At 57.4% G+C, this 21,891-nt stretch overlaps 1 protein-coding gene and 1 non-coding gene across 12 annotated transcripts in view; both read right to left on the bottom strand.

The window, feature by feature from the left end:
* PTPRU (protein tyrosine phosphatase, receptor type U) overlaps nt 1–21,181 on the bottom strand; it is a 46,138-nt gene extending 24,957 nt beyond the window's left edge. For 7 of the 11 annotated variants that reach the window (XM_046903511.1, XM_046903513.1, XM_046903516.1 and 4 more), the window contains exons 1-8: nt 21,009–21,181; nt 11,530–11,658; nt 6,981–7,252; nt 6,737–6,818; nt 6,209–6,324; nt 5,931–6,105; nt 5,187–5,480; nt 2,762–3,070 (exon numbers count right to left, since the gene is read on the bottom strand). In XM_046903511.1, the coding sequence (XP_046759467.1) occupies nt 2,762–3,070; nt 5,187–5,480; nt 5,931–6,105; nt 6,209–6,324; nt 6,737–6,818; nt 6,981–7,252; nt 11,530–11,658; nt 21,009–21,093 (1,462 nt within the window). In that variant the 5' untranslated portion in view covers nt 21,094–21,181. The remainder of the gene's footprint in view (nt 1–2,761; nt 3,071–5,186; nt 5,481–5,930; nt 6,106–6,208; nt 6,325–6,736; nt 6,819–6,980; nt 7,253–11,529; nt 11,659–21,008) is intronic. The other 4 variants (XM_046903512.1, XM_046903519.1, XM_046903521.1 and 1 more) reach the window with 2 other exon arrangements.
* Nucleotides 17,869–17,970, bottom strand: MIR1724 (microRNA 1724). The gene has a single exon (NR_035220.1). It is a non-coding gene; the product is annotated as a microRNA 1724 (primary transcript).
* Nucleotides 21,182–21,891: the final 710 nt, after the last annotated feature.

The following is a 21,891-nucleotide window of genomic DNA, read 5'->3' as shown; positions in this document are numbered from 1 at the left end:
CCATTATTCCCAAGCAGCAGCATCTGCTGCAAGCTTTAGTGCCTGAAAAAAACCAATCACACCCCTCATTTCAGGAGCAATTAAACCCACTGAAACCAGAAAACCAGCATAGTGCACGTGGGACCAGGATGCTGGAAGCACAGTGGGAACCATCATTAGCACTTATTACCTCGGGAACAGCCCTCAGGTGGGACACAATCCAGGCAAGATATCACCCATAGCATTATGTTCAGAACAGCTTTGCTGAGCTCTGCTATCTGGGTCCGGGTAGGTGGAGCCAGGCAACCTCACATGTGCCTCTTCCACCCAGATGCCAGCTCTTCCCATGTTTCCTTCCTTCTTTTTTTCTGCAGCTTTTATTCAGATCTAATTATACAGCCAAGGGAGAGGGATTGCCTTCTGCACACTTCCCACCGTGCAAATACACAATTTCCACTTGATTCACAAGTTAATCTAATCAGAAGCATCATGTCCTACAGGTGTACACGGGACACTTATTACATTCCTGGCAATCTTTAGGGCAGGAACGTGTGTACCTATAAAAATACATATTTCTCCTGCAGAACAAATGCAGGGTGCTCACCTGGGGATACAAAACATGCCACGACCACGTGGGCAGGGCAGGGGGATGCACTCAGTATAAGGCATAGAGGATCAAACCCAGCCAACTGCTCACTGCAAAGGATGCAAGGCCACCACCCCATGTGGCTCAGGGCTGTGGGATGAGGCCCTCCGTGGTCACAGTGCCAAGGGCTGTGAGCATCCCTCTCATTAGTGCCCTTCACCTTAGAGAAGGAGGAGCACCGTGCCTGCTTCTGGTTTCCTGCACAGGACAGTGTGCTCTGCAGTGACTGTAAGTGCTAATTGCAACACCACTCTCTGCTGATTTGGGAAATGCTCCAACTGCATGAGGATGTGTGCATGCCAACAGGGACCACGTGCTGGTGCACACACTGGGATGACAGTGGCATTGGTCACAGCAGATCCCAGCAGCGTGCAAAGCCCTTTGCCACACACATACACCTGTAGTTGCACGTGTTTATTCTGGCTTGCACCCAGCAGGGGAAAGAGCTGGCTCCCTGCAGCACCACCACACTGCTCTGCTGATGCAGAGGTGAGGGAAGGAAGGAAAGCCAGGGAAGCACCAGCCCTAAAATGGAGCCCTGCAGAACCCTATCACAGATTACACCAATTTGCTCCCTTGGACAAGGAGGTGTGTGACCTTGCCATAAAAGGAGATTAAGTCCATTAACCAGGACCTTCCTCTCGTGAACCCATGTTGGCTGTGACCAATGCTGTGCTGCCTTCCAGGTGTTTCTCAGTAACTCCCACAACAATCTCCATAATTTTGCCAGGCACTGAAGTGAGCCTGACAGGCCTGTAATTACCTAGAGAAGCCCCAGCGATGCACAAACAGACGATGCAAACAAAGCACAAAAGATTCAAATAATAGAACCCTGTGATTGTGTTTTATTGAGACTCCACCAACTCCTCTTAATTGCACGTGGGGCTGCTTGTCACCCAGTCCTGGTAGCTCAGATCATCACCACCAAGCCACAGAGTGCAGAGGGGGAAAGATTCAGCCCATCCCTATCAGGTCTGGTTGCTTAAAAAGCAGCAGGGAACACCCCGGTCCCATGGAGATGGAGAGCATAAGGTGGGAATGCCCCCATCACACAGTGAGGTGGCTGCAGGGCCCTCAGCTCAGCCATGGCACCCATTGCTGCTCCTCTGCAGGCTTTCAGAGACACTACGCTGCCCCAGCCATGGGAATGCAGGAGCTGCAGCAGCTGAGCTTCACAGCCTGTCATTAGCTAATTTAGATAAACTGAATATCTAATGTAGATAAATGGAATAGGGTTAGCTGGGCCAAGCCCACTTATAACATTTGCAGTGCATCTATGAACCCAAAGATACGTCGATTCCTCCTAGCATGGAAAGTGCTCACTGTACCAAGTTCAGTCCAAGGGGGGAGCAGTCAGCCCTGGTTAATCAACGTATAGTGAGAAGCATCTGCAGTGATTACAGTATAGCAAAAAAAACATCTGGAGCTACTGTATTAATATACAATAAGAAAGCAGCTGCAGCAGTCACAGCACAGTGAAAACAGCTGAAGCAATTAGAGATAAAAAAAAGCACCAGGAGCACAGAGCTGGGTGCCCATGGCTGAGCAGGTGCAGGTCTAAGGGCACAGCATGCTGGTGGGATGCATGGAGAAATCACTTTGGTTTTAGTATTTAGGGATTAAGTGGGACCAAAGACCCAGGCCAGGTTTGCTTGAAGAGTATGCACCTTTCCTTGGTGCATGGACAGGGCACTGGGTCTCAGAAAGCAGGAGAAGGCAAACAGTTTGGCTGTAGATGGAGAGCTCACATGTGCAACTCCAATGCAAAGTGAATGGGAGGAAAGCGCAGGGAAGCTGAACAAAGCTGTGCTGGGAACGCTCTGACCTCCTGTTCACAGAGCTCACCAAGAAACCCAGCAAAGCCAACTTAATCAGCCTGAGCTCTGCAGATGAAAGGAGTTACCTAAGTGCAAAGCATTAATCGCTTTGATCACTGTTGCTATTGCTGCAAGGTTTTAATTCCACAGTACGGGACAAATGGGGGCTCCCCATCTGGGCACGAGCTGAGATGGGCATCACTGCATGAGGCACAGCTGAAACCCTGCAGGACGGGGGGCTTCCCTGGGTAGACACACAGCCCCCATCACACCCCAACCCACCCACGGCACTCCTCCCAAACCCATGACGTGGCCTTACCGTCCTCATCCGTCTGGAACGTCACCTCCTTGCCCTCCTTGCGGCCCTCGGGGTTGGAGAGGATGAGCTTGACGTGGATGTTCCTGTAGGGCAGCAGGTTTTTGATGGTGTAGCGGTTGGCGTTGCGCTCCATCTTGGCACACTCGCGGAAGGTCTGGTTGAGGCCGCTGCCCACCAGGTAGCGGTAGCACAGCGAGACGCTGTAGGTGTGGCAGCGGGTCAGGTTGTAGCCCAGCGGTTCCCACTGCAGTGTCAGCTGCCTGGATTGGATCTCGGAGAAAGCCAGGCCTTTGGGGGCCCGCATGGGCTCTGCCGGGGAGAGAGCAGAATCAAAACGCGTCACTCAAAGCGTTTAGGCTAAAGCAGCGTTCACCTTGCTTCAGCTGCATGGAGGGGAAGGCTTCGTAGAGTAGGCACAGCATCCCTGTGCTCAAAATGGGTCCCGGTTTGCTGCCTCATAGCCTGATTCACATTGCCCAGATTGTGGAGTTTCCTTGGTGATTCTCAGATGTGAGCTGGATGCGGCCCTGGGCAGCCCTGCTGGAGCAGGGTGGGCCAGATGGACCCTTCCCACCTCGCCATCCTCTGACTTCCAAGGCCACCAGTGCTGCATCCGCTCCTCCTCACCCATTAATGGGACACTGGGAGCACAGCAAGGTGCAGCAGTGTTCATGGAACCATAGAATGGCCTGGGTTGAAAAGGACCACAGTGCTCATCCAGTTCCAACCCCCTGCTATGTGCAGGGTCGCCAACCAGCAGCCCAGGCTGCCCAGAGCCACATCCAGCCTGGCCTTGAATGCCTGCAGGGATGGGGCATCCACAGCCTCCTTGGGCAACCTGATCCAGTGTTCAGTGTGGCTCCCAACACTGCAACTGAGGTGGCAGCCCTCAGCTGTCCATCAAGCTGATGGCAAACTCTCAATAGGTGTAAAAAACTCTCAATAGTGAGTAAAAAAATTAATTATCATTTGCGTCAATAGGAGAAGCCAAGCTCCCTTGCCATGAGTATGCATGTGGGTGATTTGTGTTAGCCCTAGTGAATTCCTTTAAGGACCTAAAGGGTGAGGAAAGGATGATGAGGGTGAATTTTTGAGGTCCCAGCCCATCTTAGGGCAGATCCTCAGGGAGAGTCCATACTGCAAATTCCCATGACATTTGTGCCAAGGAGGACTTTGGGCAGCCCAGGGCTGCAGAAGGTATTTGCAACCTCACTGGATGCTCCAGATGTCCTCCCCACAGGACGTCCTCACTGCCTTCAACTCCCAGCCTGAGTCCCCTCTATGCCTGGTTCAGGAACTGAGCTCCGGTACCACTGTTAGCAGAATTAAGATTCTCACCCCCATCATCATCAGCAACCAACCCATCATCTTCACCCACCAAGAACCCATCTCCTTATTCCAGTACATTTAAATGATCAGTAGGGAACAGACAGCCCAGCATCCCCAGGCCAACACACACAGATATGAATAGCAATTCAGCAAGAGCTCAGCTAACGAGGATGTCTGCAGGCACCAACATCACTGAATATATCCATGCAATTAGTGCCAGTGCCAAGCCACCCATGCTCACAGTTACTAACACAGCTGCATGGACACAGGCACAGTGTCAAACACAGGCGACAGCGCTGAGCATCTCCTGTTGCTCCAGGGCAAGATGCATTTATCCTTTAAGTGGATTCTTCCAGGGTCCTTTTGGATCAGGTTCTGTAAAGCCCACTGCCACCATGGGCTGGTCCAGAGATGCTGCAGAATGCAGGCTAGTGCATCCAAGAGGATGTGGGGCTGGTGACCAAAACACAGCCACTTCTCTGGTGGAAGAACAGTTGCTTAATCCCACCACGTGCCAGGTTGGGAGTGAAATCCATGCTTATATCACACAGGAAGAGCACTGGAAGCCTGGACTGGAGGTGGAGACCATTGGAAATTGAACACAAAGCAGCTGTCATCAGCTTGGAGGTAATCACGAAACCCAGGCTTACTTACAGCACTTGTAAGAATTAACTGGGAGGAATGCTCCTGCCAGCCCCTGGCTGCAGCACCCCGTTAAGGGTTTGCATCTCCAGATCTGCTCCCTTACCAGCGTCAGAAGCCAGCCCCCCAGGGTCACGGACATGGCCAGAGCTGCAGTGCTCCAACCCCAGAATGTCCCAGCACTGCAGCTGTGTCCTGCTCCACTCCTGCCATGCATTGGTGTGACAGCACAGGTACAGCGTGCACAGGGGTGGCAGGTCCCAGCTTGCTGCCACGTCATCCCTGTGCCCTGATGGTTGCTTTCAAGCTCAGAAGGAAGGATGCTGCTGGCACAGCGCTCTCAAAGGAGTGCCCACAAGGACAGGGACCACATCCCCTCCACCAACAGCAGTCAGGCTTGGCTGGTTAAAAAAAAAAACAATCCAACAAGCTCCCAGAAAGGAGCCAAACCCACCTGCACACTTGGTGCGGCTGATGAGGGGGGGTCCCGGTTTGCCTGTGCCCCCTTCACCGGGACGCGTCAGCAGGACGCTGATCTCGTACTCTGTGTCAGGATCCAGGTGCCAGAGCTTGTAGGTCTGCATGTTGACAGCGTGCACCTCTGACCATGGCCCTGAGGTCATGCGGTACTCTATCTCCTTGCGCACGATGGGGCCGTCGCCGATGATGGAGTTGGTGTTGAGCTGGATGATGAGGTAGGTGGAGCCAGCCCGCAGCAGCTGGGGGGGTGCGATGGGTGTTGGGGGCTCTGGAAGAGAGAGGAGAAGCAGCTGGAGCATCTCACCCCATCCCAAAGCTGGAGCATGCATGCCCAGAGGACAAGCAAAACTGCGATAAGGGAATGACACCGAAGTATGGAACACAAACCAGCCACTAAATGTCAGCCCATGCCGTATGCCCTGCATCTCTCTAACAGCCCTGGAAGCACCAAGGTTCCGTATGACCCAATCTTATTATTTGTAGAGGCACTGCCTGGCATTCACCAAGGTACCAGAAAGTTTCATTGGAATCAATTCCCTTCAACTGCAATCAAGAATCAATGGACTAAGGCCAGTGGGAAAGATAGCGCCCCAGTTTTACGTTGTGCCACTGCATACTGACCTGTTTGCAGCGAGCGAATGCAATCTCAGTGCCCTGACAACCCCGGAATCAGGAGCGAGGAGGAGGGCAGTACACCGAGATGACGGTGGGCACCCACCTTTCACAATGAGCTCAGCAAAGTTGGAGACCCCTGAGCCACGGCTGGACTGGGTGACACAGCGGTACAGGTCCTGCTCGCCTTTGGACACCTCGTCCAGCTGGAAGGTGGCCAGGAAGCGCCGGTGGCTGATGTGCTTCACGGAGGCAGCGGGGACCACTTCGCCACTCTGCCTCTGCCCAGTGGGGAGAGAAAGGCACGAGGAGGGCTCAGCGTGGCGTTCAGACCCACCAGACGTGGCCCTCAAGAACCGAATCCTCACCACGCACAGATCTCACCTGCATGAGGAAGCGCTCTGCCTCGGCGGCCTTGCCAGCAGCCACACACTGGAAGGTGGCATTTTGCCCCGCATTCACCTCCACGTCACCCAGGCGGGAGAAGTGAGGGGCTTTCGCTGCCATGGAACAAAAAAAGTATTAAGGAGGCTCTCGTCTGCCTCAAATCTCCACTGCAGTCCCAAAACTTGCCCGGTTGGAGCCAAGCTGACAGCTGGCAGCCTCCTCGAGTCCCATCTGCACAGCCCAGCCCTGGGTCCCTCCCAAGAAGCCCATAGAGATGCTCCTAGGGTAGAACCTCCGTCCCTGCAGGAGCCTGCACTTCCCCAAGGCCCTGTGATAACTGAAGCAATGCGGGAGCTGCTGGTGATGGAGGCAGGGCTGTCCAAGGAGATGGGACCTCCAGCACCCTGGTGCCAACGGGACACTCAGGTGCCACCAGGCTGCACCCCAGCACTCACAGTCCTTAGGAGCATCCCAGCCCAGCAGCACCACCACACAGCAGCACCTCCGACCTCCACCTGCACTCACAGCATGGATAATTCAAGAGCAAGATGTCATCCAAGCCAAGGTAGCCCCGGCGCTCGCTGGAGATCACCGCCTCGAAGAGGACCTGTGTTACCAAACAGAGGGGTCAGGCGTGGCAGAGTGGTCCCCTAAGCCGGGACTGAGCCTTTGGAGCTAGCCCCATCTCCTGAGCAAAGGGATTTTAAGGCACGTTTATAGCAGGTGACACGGGGTCGGTAAGGGACGGGGGGGTCCGGGGAGGACTCACCTGGTACTCGCTGGGCCAGAACAAGCTGACGGCCAGCTCAGCCTGGTGCCACTGGCGGCCGTGGGAGCCTGAGGCATTCCAGACCGCGCTGCCCACCGGGCCCCCCATCACCCGCACGTAGGCGCTGAGGGTGCCGGGGCTGTGACCATCACGGCTGTACATGAAGTAGCTGAACTGCAGGCAGTGGGTGTCGTTCTCGCTCAGCGCCTGGAAGAGCAGGTGGGCCCTCTGGCCAGCGGCGTGCTGCGAGGCGTTCACCATCAGGTAGGAGCCTGAGGGAAAGGGAGAGGAGGGAGAGCGTGCAACTGTGCCTGCACTCAGCCCTGGGGTGGGGACGTGGAGGGGGTGGGGGGACCCTGAGGATGAAGGGAGGCTGAGGGAGATGGTCCCCCTGTGACACCACGTCCCACTGCACGTGCCACCAAGCCCTTAACGGCTTCGATGCCACCGCAGACTCTGCAGCTTCCCATTAATGCCCGCAGCTCCAGCAGTGAGCCCCCACCCTGACCCATTTAATTCCCATTTCCCTCGTATCATTGAGCACGCAGTTGTTGCTGATTTTAAACTGTGCTCAGCAGGTGCTCATAGGGATAAAAGTGCTCATCAGCGTAACGAGCCCACCGGGATGCCCACATCCTGCTGTCCCCATCCCCAGAGCCTCTGATCCCACACCAGCAGGCACTGCTGCGACCCAAAGCCACCGGCGGGGCCGATGCTCACCCATAGGGACCGAACACCCAAAGGGGACCCAAAATGCATCACCCACCCTGCAGGCTGCACGGCAAAACCCTGCCATGGAGGAGCAGAGTCCTGCAGCCACCGGGGTCCCATGGCCAGCTCTGACCCTAACCCACCCAGCAAACACAAGATCGTTAATATTCCGTGCATTCAAATAACTGCGCGCGCTGTAACTAACAAAGCCAGGCCATTTATCCAAGTCAACCATTGTTTTCCTGACAGCAGCCCCTTAGTAATTAATAGCTCCCACCGCTGTTGAATGTACATGAATCCACGCACTGTCCTCCCACCAAACAGCTCCGTGGGCACCCAGTGAGCCTAGCAAAGGCACGGGGACATCCACGTGCCCAGGAGCTGCACCCGTGGGTGGCCCCATCTGCACCTGGGGAAAGGCAGTGCTGCACCACAGCACCTCCTCCATCACATCCTCAGAGATGGGAGCCAGTGGGGCGGTGACCAAAAGGGGAAAGAAATGAAATCGCCTTAAAAAGAAAAACCACCCTAAAATTTGGGCTGTATCCATAGGTCTGCATTGCCACCCTGCAGCTGAGCCCTTCCAGGCAGACCTTCAGGGTGAAACAAACTTATTTTCCTTCTGTAGCTGTCGTGGTGGTTCTTTTTTTTCCCCCCCTCATCCCCAGCAAAATTATTGCTGCACCAATGCCAGCCCACACCAGCCCATGGGACACCTCTGAGAGCAACCTGACCTTCCAGGCTCCCATCAGGACACAGTGCCCTTCCTCCTGCCCACAAACTAATCCAGAGGACGTGAAAAATAAGGAGGCTGAGACTAAAATTAGACCCCTCAGGAGTTATTTTAAAGACTGAGCTGTGTCCGATGGGACTGCTGCTGCAGCACCACCAAACACAGAGCCCAGGTTGGCAGCTCCTCCTTGCCCTGGCAACAGGCTGGATGGGTGCAACATCCCTCAGCAGCCCCTGGGCTTTTTCTTGCAGGTATCGTTCCAAATCTCAGCATCTTTCTGGCCGTTTTTCAATACAGCCCATTTCCAAAGGCAGCACAGCCCCAGCTGGGTGCCCCCAGGAGCAGCAGTGGGGCAGTGCCAGCACATGGGGAACTGCAGCACCCGGTCCCAGCGCACCATGCAGTCTCACAGGGCCTGCAATTAAAAATCATCCTAATTGCTTCAAGCAGAACCAGAGCCCAGGAGGCAGAGAGGCTGCATCCCTGCCCTGCAGCATCCCAGAGCCACGGGGCCGGGCAGCCAGAGTGCAGTGCTGGACCACAGCTGTGTTTTTTGAACCCTGTCCATACGCTGGCAGTACAGCAAAAACCCACTTCCAAAAAGCACAATGGGAATTATTTCCAAGCCTCACATGAAATGGGCATCTTCAGCAGCCACGGGAAGGGGACACAACCCACCAGGATGGCGGCAGCCCCCCAGGAAGCCTTCCCTCCCCAGCAGCACTGAGTCCATTAGCACAGAGGGTTTGATCGATGCCGTGCTTCGTTTGGTAAACCCTTTCTCTGCTGTTCAATCCAATGTAAGGTCAGCTTTAATTGACACACCAGCCCTGCAGGCTGTCACCTCGCCTTGTCACCAGGAGTAATGAGCCATCCCCCCCAGGACAGGCAGCCCCTCTGCCTGGGAGGACACGGGCAATGTGATTTGATTTAGTTTCCAGGTGGGTTTCCAGGGAGAAGCCCAACTGCTCTGCGGAGACGCAGAAGAGTCTTAAAAGCTCTAAATAACATTTCAAATGAAAACAGAAACAAATTTCTGGCTGGGTTCCCAATGGGAAAAACAGCACATTGGTAGGTTAAAGTTGTCAGCAAGGAGCAGCTGAGGTCCGAGCTGCAAAATTCCCTCTGCCTCCAGAGTCTGTGCATGGCAAGCCCTGGACCTGTCCCTGCAGAGTCCCTGTGCAAGGTCCTCAGCCTTGCTTCCCCATCTGGGGACATGAGCCCCCCCACAGATCCCAACCAGGTGCTTTGGGAGCACCAGCAGCAGCCCAGCCCAGCCCCTCTCCCCCCCCAGCCTCACATCTCATTCCATTTTTACCCCAGGAAACCACAAAGAGGGGATAAAAATGGAGAGCTGCAAAGAGGCTGCAAAGCAGCACACGAGGTGAGCAGCAGCACACAGCTCCTGCCCTGAGCATCGCCCCAGAGAGCCCCCAGCACCAACCCCACCATCACACGGGGGGCTCAGAGGTGCCACACCTGGGAGCCAAAATGAAGGTCAGTTTTCTGAGCCCCAGTGCTCAGTGTGTGATTTACAGGAGAGACAAGCAGGGAAATAACTGCTCCACAGAGAGATCTTTTTAATATCACGGAGCTTGGAAGGAAAACTTTTCAGTGCTTTGCAATGCAAACGTAGCAAAAGCAGCTGCTCCCAAAGCTGTGCTCCATCCTGCACCTGCTCCATCCAACTGATCCCATCATTACTCCAGCAATCCCAGTCCATCTTCAGCCCGAGTGTGGGCAGAGCAGCACCGCAGCCACAGTGCTGCAGCCCAGAAACAAGCTGAAAAAGCAAAGCTGCAACGTGGGAGAGCCCCATCCGTCTTCTTTATGAGAAAGAAGGAGACGAGTCGAGATGGAAAGAGAGGGAAAAACAAACACAGCAAGAAAACAAAAAGAAAGAGGGAAGAAAAGGTAGAGGCGGGTGGCCAGCAGCCAGCATCCGCTCCAATAAATCCTGTGCTCCTCGAAGCTGGCTGACCTCCAAGAAAAACTCATTTTAATCCAAGACCACGAGACTCCTTTGTGAAGTGCTCCCCGGAGAGATCCTGGTGCTGCGTGATGGTGTTTCTGCTGGGGGGCACCTTGGGGAGCCCCCTGCAAGGGGCTGAGCACCCTGCAGGTGTCACCCACTGCTCGCTGAGCCAAGCTGGGGTTGGGACCCCTCCCTGCACAACCATGGGCTGCACCATGCCACGCTGCAGGCTCCAGTCCCAGCACTGCAGCATCCAGCCACCTGCAAGCCCCCTGGCTTCAAACTGGTATGCTTTGTTGCTGCTTTTAAATTGCAGCTGAAAGCTGAGCACAAACTCCAATTACAGGTTTGAGACTCTGACATCAACCCCCAGCATCCCCTCCCCAGCTCCGCTTCCCATCTTGCTGCCCCCAGGTAAAAGCCCCATCAAAGAACAAATTAGGTTAGCTTGGTTTAAAGCAATTATCCCCATTACCTGTAGTTATTCCTGCAGCAGAAGGCTGCTTTGGGTGCCGAGGATGTGCCAACCCCCTTAACTCCCAAATGTCACCCAGGGCACTGCCCAGGGAGGGGGCTCACAGCAGTCCCCCCCCATCCCAGCCATCAGAGCAAGGAGCCAGACCCACGAAGTAACAACGAGTGGCTTCAAAGTGATGTGATTTTTAAAAAGAGAAGAGAAAAATCTCCACCTGCATTTTTCCTCTCACAGCTCCCGAGATGTCAGGGCTGCCTGCAGCTCACAGCCATGAGCATCTGCCCCTGTCACAAGAGCCAGAAGCACACTGCTCCCATTCCCATGACTGCCAGAGATGGGAATTTCTCACTAACCACCAAATACAGCAGAAAGGAAAGAGCAGAGGTGCCTTTAAGGAGGGGTTTTGGGTGCCATCCCAGCACTGCTGCAAGGAAAGCCCAGAGATGGGGTACACCTCCCTGCAGCACGGCCTCACACCCTGTGTCCCCAAACTGTGACATCCCCAGGGCCACATTAAGGACCACTGCAGCTCATCACACCTTGCCGTGGGGCACAGCAGCATCCCAACCACGAGATGGAGGGTGAACCAAGTCAACCCAGGGGCAGATCCCATCCCAGGCGTATGACCAGCCCTGGATTTGGGGTGGGGACTCACCGTGGGGCAGGTCAGCCGTCAGGTGTGGCATCATGTAGCTGCGGACCAACTCCCACCCGAAGTCGTCATCCTCACCCTGGCTGTACTCACACTGGTTCAGGTCGTCGTCCTCCTCGAAGGTGCAGCCCGCTGCAGACAGACAGAGACAGACAGACACACACATCAGCCCTGGAAAGCAGCTGCTCCGTCCCCAGAAGCCCAGCTGGGACAGATGCTGATGTGCCCTACAGAACATTGAGGTGCACCCGGCACCCCCCACGCTCCCACACCTACAAACAGCAGCAAAGCTGCCCCGTGCATCCACAGCCACTGCCAATGGATGGCATCAGCTGCCTCCCCTCCTCCTCCCCCGTGCAGTGACATGAGCTGCCAGGCCTCAGCCCCGGGGAGATCACAGCTGACTTAGGACTCAGTGACCTCAGAGGGCTTTTCAACTTCAATGAGTCCATGACCCGACTGGAGCTGCAGCACAGCAGCAAGGTCACAGCTTGGCTTCCCAGAGGCCTGCTATTAAGCCAGGAATTTCCCCCACAGAACAGCACTGACTGCAGCCATTGCACAAGAACACATAGCTGCACAGACCTCGCTTTGGCCTTTAGACCAGGAGCCCTGCAGATCTGCACGCTGCTGCCACAGCAGTGCCAAGCCTCAGCAAAGACTTCCAGCAGCAACCACAGCAACTGCACTGCTGGACTCCCAGCTGCAGGCTGCCACCTCCGAGCACCTTCAGTTCTTTGCTCCCTTTGCAAAGAGCAAAGCTGAAAGCTGCACCAAAGCCAAGAGCTGCACATTCGTGGTCTGTAGGGCTCCACATCCATCCCTTCTCCATCCATCCATCCATCCTCCCCCAGGTAAATCAGCTCCGGGGAGCTGCTGCAGGCTGCCTCATTAACACCACCCCATTGTTTTGCTAAAATCACTAATTACAAGAATGGGGCTCCAGAGGTAATGAAACCCCCGGGCTGATGAGGGCAAAGCACATTAGGAAAGCCCTGAGCAAACAGGAAGAGAAAGGCAAACGTCCCCTTTATGGGTCAGTGGGAAAGCGGAGCCCAGGTCAGGGTGACCCCTGGGGGTATTTTGTATTGTAACCCCAAATTACACTGTTCAAAGCTCCCCACTGCAGGGCAATGTGGGCTTGAAGGGCAGTGACCTCACGGATCTCCAAAGAGCTCCAAAACAGCTCCGTTACCAAACCCACCGCTGCAAGATGAGCACAAAACCGTTCTTCCCAGCACTTAACATACACGAGAACAGAACTGAGCTTCACTCCCCCTTCACGCTCAGTGCTTAAAGCACCGGGGAGCACCGCAGCCTCAGCACGGAGCTTTGTTTCCTCCCCAGACCCACGAGAACGGGAAACTTCTTGTAGGAGGACCAAAAGCAAATCTTCCCCCGTTCAGAGCCCCGAGGAGCAGAGCCTGCCTGCTTCCTCAGAGCCTCTCACTAAAAGGACCGTTCGTGCTGTGCCAGCCCTGCACGGCAGTGCTGTGTGTGGATGCACTCTCAGCTCCATCCCATCGCCCACCACCGGGCTCAGCCTACCGATGGGAAGGAGGAGCAGAAATGGGATCAGTTTCCCCCCCCCCCCCCCCCCGAAGGAAAGGTAAAAAATGCAGAAGTGTTGGAAATTTCTAAGTGATCTGGGGGGAAAAAGTGCATGTTTTCCTTCTGCAGTCTGCTGAGTGTTTGAAGAGGGAGAAATTTATCTGTGGGGATGATTTATCCCATCCCAGAGAGCAGAAGGGCTCTGCGGGGCACATGGGGCTGGCAGAGCCCTGTGTCCCAATGAAGGATCCCCCATCTCTGCTCCCACAGAGCATCTCTACGCTGCACAGCGGTACCTGAGCTCCCAGACCCCCACATCCCAGTGCCCAACCCGGGGTCCTCCAGCAGCTGTGAGAACCACAGAACCCCTCATGTTGGGAGGAACCATAAATGTGCAGACAGTGCCAGACACCTTCATGCCACTCTCCCAAAAATTTAGGGTTTATCAACACGCTTGCAAGCAAGGCAAGGCTTCCCTGCAACCCTGCAAGCACCAGGATGATTATACCCACCCAAAGGATGCTGGCAGCACCTCGTGCTCCACAGGAGCTGCTCTGGGTCCCAGATGCTTCCTAAAAACTTACAAACGGAAACACAGAGCCCCCGCAGCAGCCCCTGCCTTGGTTCAGTGCCAGGGAAGGAGCAGCTCCAAGAGCTGGAGGAGGTGAGAAGCAAGCAGCAAGAGCGGATTAAAATATCAGCGTGGGCACGACTGCCTGGTGCCAACAGCTCCGAGCATCCCAGATGATGCTGGAGCAGCCCAAATTAGCTGACAGCCCCCGAAACCCAGGGGATGGAGAGGGAAGAGACAACAGATCCATGCAGAGGAAGGAGGAACAGAGAACACGGAGCAGCAGGCATGCCTGCCCACCTCTTCCATGCATAGAGGCGGTGCTCCTCTCACCTTGATGTTAATTATGTCCTTTGCTGTTTAACACTGTGGGACACACTCCAGGGGCTTCTCCTGGTTGTTATAGAGCATCCCAAGGATGTGTGGATGGGGACCCAATGCAGCGTCCCACAGCGATGTTGCATCAGCCTCGATCAAAGAGAGGCTTTAGAAACAGGGCTGTGCCCCAAATGCAGGCTGCCCTGAGCTGTGGTTAATGCAACAGCCAATGCCTCTCCCACATACATCTGAATAAGATGCTCTCAGTTCCACCCTTAACTGCAAGGCAACAGCGCTGTAGGTCTGGAACCCCCCCAGGGGTGCACTGGTAATGGGGTTCCCCACTCCCATGCCCCTCTCCAGGGGGGGGCATGGAGTTCCCTCCAGCCACAACAGGAGATGGCAGTGATGGGACGTGCAGCAGGATGGGGCAGCCGGGTAGCAGGGATACCCAGGAGCACACAGGGATGCTGCGCGTTCCCTTGCCACCAGCACACAGCACAGCACAGCTCCCAGCCCAACAGCAGCACCCGGCTGTGCTATTTCCAGGCTCTGCTGGAAGGAAGCTCCCACGTGCAGGCAGCAGACGCGGGGGATTGGGAGCGCATCCTGCAAGCTCGCTCTGCTCCCTGCAGCAGCTCAGCCCATGCACTGCAGCATCCCTCCTCCCGACCCCACTGTTGCACAGCACCCCACACTGCAGCACCTCTGTCTGAACGCTGCCCCAGCCCCAAATCCCCCCAGCTGGAGCCTCTGTAGCTTAAAAGCCCCTTGAGCCCAGCAAAAGGGAGCTGAGCACCTGGGACATGAACACAACAGCCACACTCACTGCTCCGTGCATCACACACATCAGACCTTGCCATAACCCCAATCCATGCTTCTCTTCATCACCCACTTTGGCAAAATAGAAACGCCTTTAAAACACAACGTACTCATTTCCTGGACCCGATAGAAGCTGATTAGAAGGACACGGAAAGCAGCGACATTAAGATTCCTGCCAGTAGTTTGTTTTGCTTCTGCAAATCATTTTAAATATCACATTTAATAGAAAAATAATTTGCTCAGCTGTAAGGAACGTCAATTTGCAACTTGAAGCCTTGTATATCAGCCAAAGAAGCTAATGCGTAAACATTAGCAGCTCCAACAACGCACGGGGTTTAGCCAATGCAATTCCAGGGAGAGAATAACCAGATATTAAGACAGAGGATTTGTATAATAAGTCACTTAACGCCTGATAACCCCAGCGCCTGGCACAGGGCTGGGAGAGCAACAGCCAACCACCAGCAACTGCAGACGTCATCCATCTGGGTTGCTAAAGACCCTCCTGATGGCTCCCACCTGCAAAGCCCCCACTGCTGGGACCCCAACCTCAGCGCCCGGTGCTGAGATGCTGCAGCACACCCGGGTCCCATAGGAAATGGGGGGGGAATGCGATGCAGAGAAGGGAAAAGGCAACGTGGAAGGGGCTGGTTGTGGGCTGCTGAGCTGCAATACGAGCACAATCATTAACCATCACTTAATTAACAAAGTCAGGGCTGCCTCTTCTGCACCACAGGAAGAAAAACAAAGGCAGGCTTTTGGAAACCCCCCTGTCCTGGAGTTATCGATTGCTCCCAGTGCAATTAAGCCTCAGGGCTGACGGGCAGGCAGCTCTGCTCCTCCGGCTCTTCGGGGAGAAAAAGAAGGTGACCTGGCCTTTCCTGCCCCCTGTTACCAATGGGTGCCCGTGGGGAAGGCTCCCTGCTCCGTGTGCGTCCTGAGAGCCATGCAGAGCAGGAGCAGCCCCACTGCAAAGCAGGGGCTGGCAGCTCCAGGTGTTGGTATGAGCACGCTGTAAATCCAGGGCCACCAGAGCCCTCGGCTGCCTTTCCCAACGGCTTATTTACTGCTTTCAATACCTCCCTCCTTTTGCTGGCAGCGCTGTCTGCAGGGCCAGGTTTGCTCTGCAAACGGTCCGTGTCATTTGTCAAGAAACCGAATTCCCCTTTTCTCTGGAACACGCGGGGCTCTGGGGAGGGCTGTGCCAAACAGTCTGCGCAGTGCTGCCCTGCTCTGCTCCCACACACGCAGCAGCCAACTGCTCCAATACAGCAGGGACACGGCAACACACCACTGCTGAGACCCAGCCTTGCACTGAGTCCCAGCTCTGACCCAAGCCCTGCATTTTGCTGCAGACAGGCAGACGAGAGGCAGAAATGAGCCACAGCAGCGCTGGGTGCATCCCGGCCGTCACACAGCTTCGCCCTCCTCCTTTCTCAATCTGTTGCATCTCAGTGGTCACTCCCACACGGAGGATGGGCCCACGTGGGGACCTCATCGAGGCTGGGGATGCACAAACCGGGCAGCAAAAGGGGATTCACCCAATGAGTGATGCTGATAAAAGCAGAAATTCTCCAGCACGGAGATGTGCTGTTTCACTTTGATGCTGTTAACATTGGAGCGAAGTGGGACTGCTGTCAGCTGGGAAACAAAAATCAATGGGACGTTATCACGCAGCAAAGGGGGGCAGAAGGCGGCCGGCAGGCTGAAAATAAGACCCAACAAAGTGAACAGCACAGGGGGAGCTCTTAGGGAAAGGCAGCGCTGGGCAGCTGCAGCACTGCAGCCCCTTCTGCCCCTGCACAGGGATCAGTGGGGTCCGTCCCCCTGCAACACCACCAGCCTGGCTGCAGCTGGGTGAGCCACACCTGGGCATCATGCAAAGAGCATTCATTCAGGTAACTGCAGGGGGCACTGAGGTATCTCTGCTTGCTGCTGACGGGTGCAGCCCCAAGTGGCACCCAGCGGACCAGGCCAGGACTTGGCAAATGCTTCATATTTGGTGCTGAGCCCCTCAGGCACCACCGCTCAGGAGTCTCACTTTGTGCCAAGCAAAGTCTTTGGAGGTTCCCAGCGAGCTGAAAGCTCCCCAGGCTCTGTCAGAGCCACATAAGGGTCCATGAGGAATATGGGATCCCCTATGACCAAGCAGAGACACCAGCCTCATATAGGTGGCTGTACCGCACAGAGCATCCTCAACTGTGCAGTCCCATGGGTACTTCCAGATCCACTCAAGCAAGGAAATGCTGTTCGTCTGCAATCCATTCATCCACCACGTGATACTCCATCTCCTTCAGTGCATCAGGTTCCAGCAGCAACAGGAAGACCCCAATCAGCCCCCAAAGGCTGGGAAGCAGCTGAGTCACAGCATTCCATCCCCGCAGTGCCACCATCCCTGTGATGCCATCACCCCCACGGTGCCCAAGCTGCAGTGATGGGATGCGGGCAGGCAAAGCACTGGGCTGGAGCAGTGCGTGCTCCTATCTGTACTAATTGGGATCAGTGCAGTAGATGGCTCTGGCACGGGGACACACGTGAGGCTCGGACAGCCCGGGGGCTCCACGCCATTGCCTTGGTCAAACCAGCAGCACTGCAGGGACAGCAGCCTTGTTACCACAATCAGGTCACTGCAGTCCCATCGTGCTGTCGAGGTGGAGGGGCTCAAACAGCAGCTCAAGCCACAGCCCTCATTAAGTTAATGATGTCACACCAGAGCTCACACACACAGAGAGGTCCGGGCAATCAGCTCAGCTTGCAGGCACATACAGGGGTCTCCCAGACCAGCCACCCCGCGACAGGCAATTCCCTGCTCTTTTTCAAGCTACATCACAAAGCGCACATTCAGAGCATCGCTCCGGCCTCAATATTTGCGCTCTCCATTTACAGCACCGTACCGCTCTGTGCCCCACGCGGTGTCCCCACGCACGGGGACGTCGCTGCTGCAGCGGCCGCTGTGTCTCCGCTCCCTCTGGCGGCCGCGTACGGCACAGCGCCCGGAGCTCCGGGGATGTCCGCTCCTCGGCTTCGGGGACGGCGAGTGAGCTCTGCTTCGGAGGGGCGTTAAAACCCGACCTCCCTGCACGTGTTCCAGGACGCGGCGCAAGGCAGGACCTGAGCGGAGCCGGGTTGCTGTTGGGGACGCAGCGCAGCCAACGCTCAGCACCCCGCGGTGCACAGCACGAACAGTGCCGGTCGCTGCCAACCCCCAGCAGCTCTGCGTGCCCCCCAGCACCAGCCCGATGGGTGGGAACGGGGCTGACCCGGAGCTTTACGGCAGCGTTGGACTTTGGATCCGTGCACCAGGAAACAGCTCCGCAAACACCAACGCCCACGGAGCAGCAGCAGGGAAGGGCCGCTGGTGCCTGCCAGCCCTCACCCTCCTCCTCCTGCCCACAGCCGCCCTTCAGCCCCGTGTCCCCAGGATGCCCTGCAGCTGCACCAAGGCCCAGCACCCCCCTGACCCTCATCTGGATGTGTCCCAGCACTGAAACCAACAGCAGCTCTGCCAGGCAGCGGCAGAGCGGGGCTCCAAGAGGCCATCTGCAGCGGAAAGAGAGCGCTGTGTCTCCAGGACGGGTTTATTTGAAGGCTGCCAAGAAGGAGGAGATCACCCCGGGGTGGGAGAAAGCGCTGGGAATCCTTCTCACCCTGGAGGGAAAAGCCTCGGGTTCCCCAGTATCACTGCTTTGGGACTGGGAGAGTGCCACAGCATGGGGCAAAGGCTCCGGGGGACGATGCTGTGGGGACAGGAGCAGTGCTCAGGGGCAGCTGCAGAGCAAAGCCTCCAGCTGCCTTTGGGAGAGGAGGAGGAGAAGGGTTGGGAATGTGACATTTAATCACGCAGCAACGAAAGGTTCCCAGACACGTCTAATAAGACAATTATAGTGCATGTTAATAATAGATTATTAAAAAGCTTATTTATGGAGGTTTGAGCGGGCAGATGGCAGGGCTGTGTTGATAAGGCTCTCCCCAGCCCCGCTCCGAGCATGCGGAAGGGATTTACCTGCTCCTGCCACTTAACCCCTTTGTGGCTACCAGCAGCAAAGCTGCAAACAGCTGCGGGGGGACCTTAAAGGGGTGCCACCAGCAGGCAGGGGGAGCAGAGCCCAGGGGGGAGAGGTTCTCAGGGCTCTGGGTACTGTGCTGAAAAATGGCTGTGAGCAAAGCAAGCTCCCTCCTGGTGCTAAGTGGGGGAAGACACCCAATTTGGAGGAAAAACACCGTCCCCATCGGGTGGCAGTGGGGGGACTGCTGCTGCCCAGGAAGGGGTCAGAGCCTCTGACTTTCAGGGCTTGGATCCTGCCGGCTACGAGCAGAGAATGCTCCCCAGGAAGCTGAGATTTGGAAGGTTTGCCTTAGTTTGGATAAGGGAAAAAAATGCTCAGCGCGGGCCAGGAGGTGACTCACCAGGACGGCAGGGCAGGTCCAGCACTGCCTGCAGCCCAGGAAAACAACCGGGGAAAGCAGCACCGGAGCAAAAGCAAAGCACACACCGAGGGGGAGAAAAACAGCACTGCAGCCCCCACGACACAGAGCACAGCACAGCAGGGAGCTCCGATATCCCCCAGCTCTGCTTCTCCTCCAAGGGCAGCAAAGCCCTCCGTGCCCCAGCGCTGCTGGGGAGAAGGGAATACGGAGAGATGGAAACGGGGCATGGGAGGAGGGTGCTGCATCCCAGGGACAGCAGCTTTTGGAGCATCCTGGGACGTAGGGACCTGCGAGGGGTCTGCAACAGTACCTGCTGCTGCAGTACCCCGATACCAGTCCCAGTGCTCAGCAGCACCAAGCATGGCATAAAAAGCCAAGAAATGCAGATGGAACAGCAGCCAAGGGAAAGATTCCTCACAACGCAGCAAGAAAAAGCAAGAGGGCAAAAAATAGACCCATCCCATGCTCAGCACGAGCACAGGGGCTGCCAGCAGCACAGCCCCAAACACAGGCCAGCCCCCGGGGTCCCGACCCAGCGCAGGGATGCGAAGCTCCGCCACCCCCCATTATCCCGCGATGAGGACGCGGCCGTTACAGAGCGACGCGGCCGCATTTGTTCCGCTCCCCGACCCCAACACCCGACAAAAGGAACGCGGCCGCTCCCATTCACTCGGCGCAGACAATGCGGGGTCAGAGAGGCCAAACCTACCCCCCCTCCCCCCCCCGCCGAGCCCACCCCAATGCCACCGTCCTGGGGCCGCCGCGAAGCCCCACGCTCCGAGCTTTGGGAGTGTGGGAACCTCTCTTAAGGGAATGCTCCGAAGCCAAATATTTTATTGCCGCTGTACGCCCGGGATGCTGCTGGAAGAGCCCCCCCAGTGGGGCCGGGGGGGCACAAGCATCACAAGCATGCCCGAGTGTATCCCGGGGAGCACCTCCGAATCGAAGCTTCGAGGATGCAACGATGTGATGGAGAGGAGCGGCTCGGCACCCTCTGTAGCTCCACACACCCCGCGGAGCCGAGCAGCAGGTGCCCGCTGCCCTGCAGTACCTGACACCGATGCGATGCCTCCCCCCACCCCGAGCCCCCGCTGCGAGCAGCGCAGTGCCGACAGCTCAGCCACGGTGCGATCCGAACGAACCGCTGAAGTTTGTGCGCTCCGGAGAGGAACGCGGAGCATCTCACGGACAGCGGGTGCGCGTCCCAGCGCGGAGCAGCCGCTGGGATTAACGATGGGATGGATAGAATAACGGCCCCATGGGGGGATGGGGGGTGGCACACCGAGCCCCGCGCGTTGCGGGAGCGCAGCGATCCGGACAGCACCATCCCCGGTCCGTCGGAAGGGCGCCCCGCGGGCAGTGCGGTGCGGGGCTGAGCCCGAATTCGGCCGGGGCGGCACCTCGAGCCCCAAAGCGCGCTCCAGACGGGGGAAAACACAACAGCCCCGAACCACGCAAAGCGCAGCGCTTCAGACGCGGATCCCCTCCGCGGTGAGCCGCCACCACGCGGTGCCGCCGGGGCGCGGACCCCCCCCATCCCGGGCGGTGCAGCGCAGCCCCGCGCCTCAGTTTCCCCGCAGAGCGGCTCAGCCCCGCACCGCACGCGGAGAGCGCCGCATCGCAGCGAACGAACACCGCAAAACGCCGCGGCACCGCCGGACCCGGAACGGACCCCCCCCGCCCCGTGCCTCAGTTTCCCCGTACTACCCAAAAACCCACCGCCCCCGCCCTCCCCGGCACCCAAACTCCGACGGAGGGGTAACCACGCACCGGACCCCCCCAACCCGCACCGCACCTCCCCGCTCACCCGAGGGCGTCTCGCTGTCCAACGCGCACACCCGCAGGGCGAGGGCGAGCAGCAGCGCCCGGGCGCTGCGCATGGTGCGAGGGCGGCGGCGGGGCGGAGGGGCCGGGGGCGGCCGCCGACGCCACCGCCGCCTCCTGCGGGCCCCCCGGATCCGGCGCAGCGGGGCCCGCGCGCCCGCCCCGCGCCTCAAATAGCGGCGGCCCCGCGCCGCCGTGACGTCAGCGCCGCCGGCCCCGCCGCCTCCACCGCCGCCACCGCCGCGGGCAGCGCGAGAGGGCGGGGAGAGGGCGGGGAGAGGGCGCCCCCTGGCGGCCGTACGGCGAATAGGCAGCCCGGTGCCGCCCCCGCGGGGGGGTGGGGGGGCGCGGGGTGCGCGGAGGGGGGCGGTTCCGCGGGGCAGAACGCGGTGCAGAGGGCTCCCGGTTGCGCGGGATGTAGGGGGGTGTAAGGTTGGGGGGGTGTGGTGACGGGGTTGGAAGGTGGGGGGGGTTGCGAGGTTGGGGGAGCGCGCGGTCGCAAGGGGGTGAATGGTTCGGGGGGTACGCGGTTGCAGCTGGGGGTGTGCGCGATGGATGGAGAGTGGGGAGGTTGTGGGGCTGCGTGCTTGCAGCTGGTGGGGTGCGTGGCTGGAGGGGTTGCACGCTTGCAGGGGGTGATGAAAGGCTGTAGGAGGAGTCCGTGGGTGCTGAGGGTCACCTGTTGCATGGGGTGATTGGTTGATGGGGGGTGCGAGACTGGGGGATGCTTGGTTGCATCTTGGGGTGTGCGTGGTGGCTGAGGGGTGCACAGTTGCAGGACATTGACACAGGAAGCTCAGCACGGCTGCATGGGAGCAGTAGTGGCAATGGTGGGGTGACACTCAGCAGTGCCA

This window comes from Gallus gallus, chromosome 23 (genome assembly GCF_016699485.2).
Source record: "Gallus gallus isolate bGalGal1 chromosome 23, bGalGal1.mat.broiler.GRCg7b, whole genome shotgun sequence".
Lineage (NCBI taxonomy): Eukaryota > Metazoa > Chordata > Aves > Galliformes > Phasianidae > Gallus > Gallus gallus.
Note: the sequence above shows the minus strand (reverse complement) of the source record. Positions and strands in the feature narration are given on the sequence as shown.